Source organism: Chrysochloris asiatica, unplaced genomic scaffold (assembly GCF_000296735.1).
Source record: "Chrysochloris asiatica unplaced genomic scaffold, ChrAsi1.0 scaffold00012, whole genome shotgun sequence".
In the NCBI taxonomy this organism is placed as follows: Eukaryota; Metazoa; Chordata; class Mammalia; order Afrosoricida; family Chrysochloridae; genus Chrysochloris; species Chrysochloris asiatica.
The window spans coordinates 32344776-32355899 of NW_006408530.1; the positions used below are offsets into that span (position 1 = coordinate 32344776).

At 38.5% G+C, this 11124-nt stretch overlaps 1 protein-coding gene across 2 annotated transcripts in view; it reads right to left on the reverse strand.

Annotated features, from left to right (window-relative positions):
- Nucleotides 1-4116: 4116 nt before the first annotated feature.
- The window catches only part of CCNT2 (cyclin T2), a 48461-nt gene continuing 41453 nt past the window's right edge, over nucleotides 4117-11124 (reverse strand). The window contains exons 8-10 of one of the 2 annotated variants that reach the window (XM_006834585.1): nucleotides 9288-9358; nucleotides 7371-8526; nucleotides 4739-7269 (exon numbers count right to left, since the gene is read on the reverse strand). In XM_006834585.1, the coding sequence (XP_006834648.1) occupies nucleotides 7202-7269; nucleotides 7371-8526; nucleotides 9288-9358 (1295 nt within the window). In that variant the 3' untranslated portion in view covers nucleotides 4739-7201. Of the gene's footprint in view, nucleotides 8527-9287; nucleotides 9359-11124 lie in introns of both variants that reach the window. The other variant, XM_006834584.1, reaches the window with a different exon arrangement.

Here is an 11124-nt window from a genome sequence, read left to right on the forward strand (position 1 = left end):
AGTGAATTAAGTATCACCACATCCAGAATAAGTGTTCAATAGGTCCTGACTCATAACCACCCTGTATAGGGTTCCCAAGGAGGGGCTGATGGATTTGAGCAGTGGACTTTACAATTAAAGAGTCCAGTGCTTATCCTACAGAGCCATACCAGGACTCTCATCCAGAATTAGATAAAGTAGGTTAATGAGCCACACTGAAAAGCCTTTTCAAGTTCACCAGCTGCTCCATGGAAACCCTATACAGGGTTGCAACCAACTGGATGGCACTTTAACAAGCCTTCCATTTGGGAGACCAGGGTTTGACTCAGGGGAGTTGCTCAAGATCAGGCATTATTTTGTTCTGTGAGCTATCTTGGATATCCCAACAAGCAAGGTAAGCAGAGCTAACTTGGGCTTACTAATTTATAGTAGAAAGGTTCACATTTTTCACATCAAAGATCCTGCTCTAGACATATCTTTCTACCAACTCCATCACTTTTCTAGCAGAATCAAAGCCTTGATTCGAATTGACCATCCCCAACAGGCACAGAGTACACAGCAAGCAAGCTAAGGGCAGGCTTATCCTGCAGTTGTACAGGGAGGGGGTGCTCATGAGTTGGGACTGAATAGTCAGTAGCTATGGCATGGCACTGTGGGTTAATGCGCTGTACTGCAAGGTCATTTGAACCACAATGGCCATTCAAGCTCACCAGTTGCTCCTTAGAGCAACTCAACTGCATTTAACCACCACAAAAAAGCCAGCTGGTCAGACAAAACCAGTCTAATGAGAACTTTGCTCACTTTACCCAAAGACATCTATGCTTAAGTTGCTTTTCACTTGGACAATCATAAACAATTTTAAATTAGTGTAAGTTTTAAAAATCCCACTGGTTTTACCAAATGTCTTTGTTAGCCAATGTTTTAAGCTACAAGCACAATTTATCCATTGTTGAAATTTTTGAAAAAAAAAAAAAAAAAAATGAAACGCAGCCCAGTTCCTCAGGTGGTTATGTTCATTTAGATAGATTGGCATTCTTAAAACTCAGAATCATAATACCTGATTTTGAAGCTATTAAAGCTTAAAGAAAAGGCTGCAGGGCATGATTATGCTAGAGTTTGCAGTAATGGGCATAAGCAGTGGTGTTAACAAATCGAAGCATCTATTGATAGAGAAAAATGGTGAATTTTGAAGTTTGAATTATTAAACAGAACCTTCAAAACTGTAAGTTTTGAATAGGCAAGCCTTGACCTTCAGGGCTTCCTGTTGATTTTGCTACCCTTGATGGTTTGACGTATGCTCCTTATTCTCACTGTAGTTTCCTTTTCCTAGAGGAGAAAGAGGGCCTGAGGCCCTCATTAGAAAACAATGCTATAAATTTGGGTAACTTTTCTACTGTAAGTTTGGGTATCATTTTTATCAATGAAGACCAGGGCTCCCAACTAAGCAACTTTCTGGTAGGCAGGAATTGGAACTGCACCAAGGTCTGCCTGACTTTCCCTGCTGCCTCCTACCAAACCCAATCTGTTTACCAGACACATCCTGAAGTTTCACTTTAAACAAAATCCCACTGAGATGCTGATCAACATATTCACTGGTCTAGTGTGTTTAATGGTGTGAAAGCCTTCTCAATTTCTTTTCCCAGCAGTACCACCTTCTTCTCCATGAGTACTCTTTTCATGAAGTGCAACACTGCTGAATTTTCAAATCACATTGAAATGTTTCCTTATGTAGTCTTCCTGTGTGCTTTGGGCACAGGCTCAAAGGAATTTTGACTCCCCACTCAAGTTCTAAATGTAGTCAACTCTACAGTGAGTAGTATCTCCCTAACCTTAACTTCCTGAGTATGTTTAGGGAGAGTCCATGTCTACTTCAACCACTCCATTCTGCATTATACTACAGAAGTTCTGGGTCTACTGGATGGAGTACCAAGGCCTAGACCCACTTAATCTGCTCATGAGCAAGAAGAAACTTCAGCATTGCCCAGTTTCTTCCTCAAACTGGCTGCGCTGCATCAAGTATTCATTTGAACACAAACACAGAGCTGATACATAGCAGTCGTACAGGAGAGTGTAAGTGTCTCAAGGCGGTGAACAGAGCTGCGTCTTAACCACTGCACCACCCGGGCTCCTTTTCCAGGTGATTCTGCCAATTGTTCAGCAATGCTGAAGGCAGCAATTAGTTAACAAAGAGGAGCATTGTTTGCCATTGTAAAGTGGAAATAGCAAATAGTCCTGGGGCAAGCTGTAGTACTTTGTTCTACTGTGGTAACCACTAAAACTGGTGAAAAACCATGGCGGAATACATTAGAGCAGTTGTTCTTATGGACTATGGCTCCACAGACAAAGGAAAACCAATTATGGTCACACACCAAGCACATTCAGTTTTAAATAAGCCACTTGTCTAGAATTCCACGGCTATACGAGCAAACCCTCATTATTAGTGAGGTCCTCTGGTAGCGTAGTGGTTACGAATCGGGCTGTGAACTGCAAGATCAGCAGTTCGAAACTACCAGCTGCTCCATGGGAGAAAGATAAAGCTTTCTGCTCCCGTAAAGATTTACAGCCTCGGAAACCCTGTTCAGGGTCGCTATGGGTCGGAACCGACTCAATGGCACAACATGATAAACAGAGTCCTGATGTGGCACTGTAGGAAAAGCATTCAACGGCAAGGTCGGAGCTCCAAACTCACCAGCCATTCCTCACAAACCCTATAAAGGGTCACTCTGAGTCAGAACCAACTTCATGGCACTTAGCAACAATAATAAGCATTGGACTGCAAACCACAAGGTCCACGGTTTGAGCCCACTAGACGCTTCACAGGAGAAAATATGAGGCTCTTTGCTCCCGCCAAGATTTAAAAGCCTTGGAAACTCTGTACAGAATTGGCAAGTTGTAAAGGGCTCCATGGTACTAACAACACAATGTACTGCTGTTCTAATGCAAAAATTCCTGTTTAAATTAGCCTATTATAAATAAGTGGGCACATGAGACTAGATATTTTGTTTTGAGAGCTCAGTTAATGCAAGGTTCTCTTGAGAGTGGGATTTGTTGATCTTTCAGCTGGGTAAATGCTGTAAGAAAAAAAAATACTGCCCCCCCTGCAACTATGAGGGGAGAGGCCCCCAGTTTTCCTGATCTAGAAGTACCAAATCAAGCGCTTCCCAAATGTTCTCCAACACCACCAGCAATTTAAGCACAGTAAAAGGCAAGAGACAGTGCTTTTAAGTTAGATAAAACCTGTGAGGTAAAATACTTTTTAAAATATAAAACCCTGAAATACCTAATCAACCAAGGGTACTTGTAGAGTACATAGTATCAAAGCACATTATGTTAAGTGCTGGTTGAATCTGTTCTAACTCAGCCACCCTGTACACAGCTTCAGAGGAGTGGCTGATAAGTTTGAAGCAGCAACCTTCTGGTTCAAACGGACCTTTCAGTCCTGCTCTTGTCCTACAGTGGTTTATTTCAAAGGATGGTTAAGAAATTTAAATCAGCAATTTAAATTCTCAAATACAAACAAAAATCTGCTTAAAATGCTTTTAAAGGCATTTTGATGAATTAAAAAAAATTTTTTTTAATAAGAATTTCTGAAGCAGACCTTCACTAGTTCTATCTTTAATTCAAAGAGGATGTTGTTGTTAAGTGCCTTCAAGTTGGTTCCTACTCATATGGTTTTCTGTGGAGAGGATGGTGAATTTGAACTGCTGACCTTGCAATTAAAAATACACCTCACAGTTCAGTGCTTATCCTACAGTGCCACACCAGGACTCCTTCAAAGAGGATAGAAAAGTGGAAAACAAAACCAAAACCAAAATTTACAGGTACCCTACAAGAAGATAACCTGTTGGGAGAAAGTAATGTGGAGAGTCCTTTATGACATTCCAAATGAAACCAGACACTATGGTAGGAATTTTTAAAAAAATAACTCTGAATATAAGACATTTAACAAGAATGAAGGTGTATATACAGACAAAGATCAAGATGAACATGTCAACTGCTTTCAAAGCTAAACCTAAGGATAATCATGACTTTTCAATATTTAAACACTTGCAGTAAGAAATAGCTCTCAAGCTAAACCAGAAAAAGAAACTAGAAATGTTTGCAAGGTCTGACCGTGATGGATACCACAAGGTTTTATAAAGTCAGGCCTCTGGGAATGTTTCAGAGAACATACACCATTTTTCATCTGGTTCTAGAAAACTTCCTATATAAAAGGTGCAAAGGCATCTACATGGCGGTACATGTCAGAACTGGAGAATAGTGAGGTAGACTGCAAGCCTTTCTCTGCAATGTGCTTCTGCATCAAGGTAACAAATCCATGATCTAGTGAAAACGCAACTTAATAATGAATCACTCTCTTATAGGATGTTTGAAGATAATGCTTTTTAATATTTCAAATATTTTTGAAAATCTCACCAAAGTGTATCACCTTAACAGTACTTTGCACATGTGGAATTTCACACCTAAATTTGATGACACTATTTTGGTTTATTTATGGCTACTTACAAGAAGACTCAGTAATAATGTCCACTCACTGAAGTCTTTTCTTTGGTTGAGCCTATTGGGACCAGGCGGAGGAACTATTTTATGCAAATGAGACTGTCAAAAAGCAAATTCATGGCAATATGAATTTTAAAGAGTTTTCATGTAATGGAAATGAACCTTAAAAGAATTTCCATATTTATCGCCTTTGTAGTTTTGAAAGCTTCATACCCTGTTTAGAGGTTAATGAGTTTAAATAGCTCACACAATCCTGTAAAAATTACCACTGGCTGCCCTTTAATAAATAAAGTCATTGTTAAGAATTACATATACAGAGTGAAAAGTGAATACATAGCATTTCAGATTAAGTTTTGGAAGTACTAGTAGTAAGTACTGACCCATAACAATATACACTAGCTACCTTTTTAAACTGTCCATCATTAGCACCAATAAAGATTGAACGAAATTACCTTTATTCCCACATCTCAAAACAATTCTGCAAATTATTTGTGAAGTTTAAGTATAGTCACAGACCTTAAATATTCACATTGTTTTTCTATGTCATTCTGAAAATAAGTTTACTACTTTTCTGGATAGCTTTACAAAATCTTATTAAAATTCTGGTATTATTACCCCCAATTGTACAGTAGAACAACCACCCTATGTCATTTCACATGATAGCTCCTTAGAAGTTTCACACATCTAAATTACCAAGAACAAAACCCTTCCCTCCCTCATCCTGAACTCAGCTTAATTCTACACTAGTCCTTGGATTAGGTACCATTGTAAAAGTATAACTGTATCAAAATTACCAGGTTTATGGATACAATATTATGCCATACAAAGCAACAAAGTTCCATGTAATGACAGATTACTACAGTTAGGCAAGACAAGAACAAATGTGAGGACATCCTAGCTAGGCAAAGTCCCTAGAAATAGGCTCCTATGCTCCGAAATTGAAATAACATTGATGAAAGTATTAACAAATATCTCTTTAAAAGTTACATAACTACTGGTAAATTATAACTGCTAAATAAAAGTAAAACATAGGGTTAAACTCTAATATTTACAACTGCAACACAGTTGAGTAAAATTACAATTGTGCACATCAGTGGCTTTGTAACAAAATTCATATACATAGAGAAAAAATTAAGACAATTTTCAGTTCAACAGAATTTGAATTCAACCCAGCTCAAAGACACTAAACAGCTCAAAGATCTACCATAGAGTAAATTTAAGATTAGCTGTAAACCCGAGCTGCAGTACTGGTATTTAACAGAAACCTTAGACAAGTTAAAGTCTATTATTTGTTCAAAAAGTCAGATAACTGTGCAAATTTGATCTCCTTCAAGAGGAATATATTGAGATGTAGAAGCATTAGTGGTTAACTTGGAGGCTGAGAGCTTCCTGACAACAATCCTAAATTATAACTATAGGGACAAAGCCCAGTCAGTGATCTTTGCATTTATTGTCAGATTATAAAGGAATAGTAAGAGCAATAGGTTCAATTCCACTGTTATAAGGAAGACTGCATTCACCTAAAAAAAGAAATATGGCATCACACACAAACACACTTCAGGGAAGGAGTATGTCGAAGAGCACGGTGTCTTTCTGAAGAATGCTAAAGGAAAAGCAATCCCTGTTAAAACACGTAGTGTTATTACAGTTCTTTGTTTAAGAAAAAAAACTTACTAATTCTTCACTGTGTAAGTTTTCATGAATTTAGTTTCCAAATCACAATAGTCTACAGAACCATTATTAACAGCTTTGTTTATAGCGCTGCAACAAGCCAACAAACATTTAAATGCACTTCACATCAAGAGTATGTAAACGTTATTTTCTCCTCTTCAAGCCTTCAGAAAACTAGGGGCTATTTGAGCAGCCAATTTGGTCAGAATCTCTGAAGGCAAAAGTTCAGTGCCTCACAGTGTAAATGACCATCCATGATGCTGCAAACCCATTCTTTAATGAAGAAGTCCCCTTTCAGTGGTTTCCAGTAAGGCCTAGAGTTTAAGGTTAACATGAAAAAAGTGCCACCTCTTATTAGATTAGTGATGGACTCCGACACAAGACAAAATAAAGTTATTCTGTATATTGTTATACTTACAAGCAGCTCCAATCCTGAGTATTTATGGTAATATCTAAACATACAAAAATGTATGTACATTTTTCTCCACTTTCTTGTAAACAGTTGTCAGTATACTGTTTTATCCCTTTATCATGCAAATCATACATACAAGTATAAATACACAAAATGAAACAATTTACACTCATTCAAAAGCCAAGCAACAACAAAAAATAGCTACAGAATTCAAATTATAAATAATAACAAATGCTTGAGGCATCTTCTATTCCTAGAAGCAGCCAGCCATTCATCCTAATGTTCTTAGCTGCAATTGTAGAAATACTGAGTTTTGTGCCTTCCATGCTTTTACAGTATCTATAACACTATCATATGTGGAGATAAAGACTTGTTTACTATCATCTCTTCTTTTCTGAATGAAGAATAAAGCAGCACTTACAAATAATTGAAGCAGTGGCAGCAACCACAGCTGTTACCACTGCTAGATCAGGAGAAAGTTTTCCATTCTAACCATTTTTAAATTAAAAAAAGTAAAGGAAAAATTGACCTAAGCAAATTTACATGTTCATTCCTTGGGCACTTAACAGCGAGTCCAGCATGTCGAATGTATCTTTGTAGTCCATATGCTGGCTGTTTGTACTGTACTCGTGTTGAGCATCAGGACCGTTGGTCTCCACTGGCTTCTTGTCCAGTTTCACGAGGGTGCTGAGATGTCCGTAGCCCACCTGGTATGTGACAGGGGGAGGAGGGGGTAAGGGATGGTTAAAAACAGAGTTGTGAGAGGATATATACTGCTTAACAGAGGAGGAAGAACTAGATGAACTACCTGAACTTTTGGAACTTTTGCTCATTTTGGAGTGGTGGTTGTGAGATGCGTCATTGACATGCAGCTTCTTCCTCGAAGAACTGGAACTAGAGGAAATGCCATCACTGCTCAGGCCAACAGGACTCCTTAGAACAGTGGGTGGTATTCCGTCAGCACTGTGCTTACTGCCAGCACTGCTGCTGCCACCATGTGAGTGGGAATGCTTATGACTGCTGGTGTAGTGGCGGTTGGACGGATGTTCTTTGTGCTTGTCCTTATAGTCTCTGCTAATATGAGGGCTTGAATGCTTACTCTTCCCACTGCCTTCATCAGAAGAGCTGTGTCTTTCTGAGGATGAAACTTTTATCTTCATTTTAAGTTCGTCTTTACTGGTGCTTTTATCAGTGGGTGGTATTGGGATCCGTACTTTCAGTGAGCCACTCTTTTCTTTTTTATCTGTCAAGTGTTTCTCAGGGTTTGTGATGGGAATTTTCATTCTAATGGGAGAAGTTACAGAACTGCTGCTTGCTGTCTGTGGCAGCATATGTTTGTGTTGCTGTTCTACCTGGGCAGCTATATAATGATCCCTGACATCCAGATCAAGAGTTTCTAGCTTACGTTTTTCTCTATATTTATCTAAAGACATTTTCTGAGGAATTATTCCAGGAGTAGCAGAAATTGGCCCATGGTGTTTACTGCTCCCTGCTTTATGAACATATTCTTGTTTAATAGAAGAATGATCAGAAACTTTTTCGGGTCTGTGATGTAATCCTGAATGCAGTGATATAGAAGGTCCCTGCTGGAAGTTGATGTTGTACTGGCTACTAGACAAAGACGTCTCCTGTTTTTGTGAATATATCTGCTCTGTCCTTGCTGGCTCTTGATCTTGATGCCATCCTTGGTGGGACGACAAATTGTATGAGGTACTTGGCATTCCTGTTGCTAGCATTGACAAATTATCAGATGTATGGCTGTCTTGAACAGAAATATTTCCTGAATTTATAGGTACTGGTGCAGGGAATGCTGATGTAGATGGTTTCTGAAAGCTTGGGTTTGTAGGCACACCAGTGACACTATCTACTAAAATGGAATTCTGGACCAACGATGAGCCAATAAGTGGTGTCTCTGATACTTGCCCATCTACTTTTGGCTTCTTAGCGGTAGCGGCCTGATTAGCCTATTCAAATAAAACACAAAAGAAGTAATGACAGAGCAATGGAATTTAATACAAACTTCATTGCTTATAAAACACTCTATTAAATATGTGGAAATAAAAAGTCCTTGAGATCAAGGTTTTATGTTGCAGTAACTAATTATTATCTTATAAAAGAGACAGTTGTTGTTAAGTGTCATCGAGTCAGTTCTGACTCATAGTGACCCTGTATAGGGTTTCCAAGGTTTTTAATCTTTGTGGAAGCAGAAAGCCTAATCTTTTCCCTGTGGAGCGGCTGTGGTGGGCTCGAACCACGGACCTTGTGGTTTGCAGTCCAGTGCTTATTATATGCAGCCACTGAGCTCCCTAGGGACATAAATGGAGGTTACAACAAGTTGAAAGCACCAGTTTTAGAATACGATTCAGGTTAAATCTTACTTCAGTATATGAAAAAGTAGTTTAACTTCTATGCCTTAGTTTCTCCATTCCATCATAACTGTGTGAGAATTAAAAATACATTACATACTTAGCAAAGTATGACAAAGTTAATGTATTAAGTTGAATAAATTATGTGTATATAACTTATGAGTGTTATATGAGGCTTCAAAAAGCTCATGGAAAAAATGGAACGAAAACATAATGGAATTTTTCCATAAATTTTTGAAGTCCCAATTAATTATTAAAGAACACTAAGAAAATATTTAACTATAAATTTTCAAATTAGGAATATAATTGTTAGAATAGTGACAAACTGATATTCTGCTAAACCTTGCCAATTCTCTTACCCTCCAGTTTCGAATCTTCTTCAACCTACTAGGCGTTTTCTCCAATATTTGTAGAAACTCATGTGTTAACTCTAAAAATAAAAATTAAATTAAAAACTTAGACGATGTCTTTAGGATTTCTATTTCTTGCAAATGGGCAATATTAAAATGAAACCTCATGAGTTAGTCTACTTCATAGTTACCTCTGATTCAGAATTAGACACAGCTCTGAAATGCTATTTTCAAAGCTGAAACCTTTGAAAATACCATCTCTCGAAAAAATACCCCAACCCCCAAAACAGAACATCTCCTTCTTTAGGCAATCACTACAGTAGCAATTGTGGCAGGGAACACCCGCTAACTAAAAGGTAGATACAGAAATCATCTTGGATGACAGGAAACGCAATATGCAATAGGGGGAGGTCAGCATATAAAAAGACCAAGGCAAAGGAATACACTGGGTAGGCAGTATGTGAGAGTAAAGGGTAACCAGGGTAAATCGTGTATTACATCCATGATTCTGCTATACCAATAATAAGCAATAAGTGACAAGTGAATATATAGGTGGAACACAGGGTGCCATAAGGGAGGTACATCTACCAGAGTACATAGACTTAGCAGAGGACAGTTCTACATATGTAGCTGTATGTGCTGCAAATTAGAAGGAGGCTAAAAAGAAACTTCACAAAAATATAAAAATTAAAAGCTAATGTAATTTTTTCACAATTTTTTTTGAAGTCCTCTTGTATATGCTAGAACATGTATATACCAGAAGTCCTCTTGTATATACTAGAACACCATACATGAAGAAAGCTAAAGGTCACTAATAGACAAGAAAGAGAGAAAAGACCAAAATGGATGTCAGAAGAGATACTGAAACGTTTTAGAGAAGCTAAAAAGGGCTCCAAGAATTGAAAATTTCAAGAGAACAAACAAGATGGCGGATCGGGTGGAAGTGCAGTAAAGGAGCTCCGCCAACAACAACACAGAATACCTGACCAAGCAGGCTCAGGGGCTGATCCCAGAACTCTGAACCACATATAATGGAATATTTAGAAGGTTGGAAGGCTCACAGCTGGGGGAATTTGTGGCAGAAGCAAGAAATCTATTGCTTTCTAGTCCGGGACGCTCCACTGTTCCAGGAGCCGCCATCTTGGGTGAGATCACGTGGGGAAGGATTGGAGCGGCCACAGACGCCTGGCAGAACCGCTGAGATAAAGGTTTGGACATTCTTTTCTTTTGGTATCTGTTCATTGGTCCCTTGCTGTCTGCGTAACTCCAGCTCCACCCTCAGAGAGTTCTACTATGCATGTGCACATACCTCCTCGAAATTTAAAGAGACAGTTTCCAATTAAAACCAAATGACAACAGCCGACCCTGAACTGTTTCCAACTAGAAAAAAGGCCTGAATGAGGACTGTGTAGCGGGACAAGCAGACAAGAGGAAATAGGCCAAAAATTAAATCCTAAATTACGTTAAAACTATCTACAGTGGTATCCTGAAACTTCTTAGGAAGAAGAGTGAAAAGGGAAGCCCATTTCCTGATCACATCTACCTGGAGGCATTCAGAAAGCATAAAAAATACCAAAATACATACCCATCTAAGTATTAAGTCCACAGAAAACCCCTGAAGATGCCCAAAAAACAGAAGCAGATGACCATATCTGCACTTGTCGAGAAACGAGATAAAGTGACTGAAGCAAATGAGCTGGAAGTAGACCTACACTCCATACTGGAAGTGCTTTGGAAATGCCTGAGAAGGAATTCCTAAAAATGATTATAAAAGGTATCAAAACACTATACAATGCAGTTGAGAAAAATAAGGAGGAAGTCAGGAAAGTGCTACAGGAACAATCAA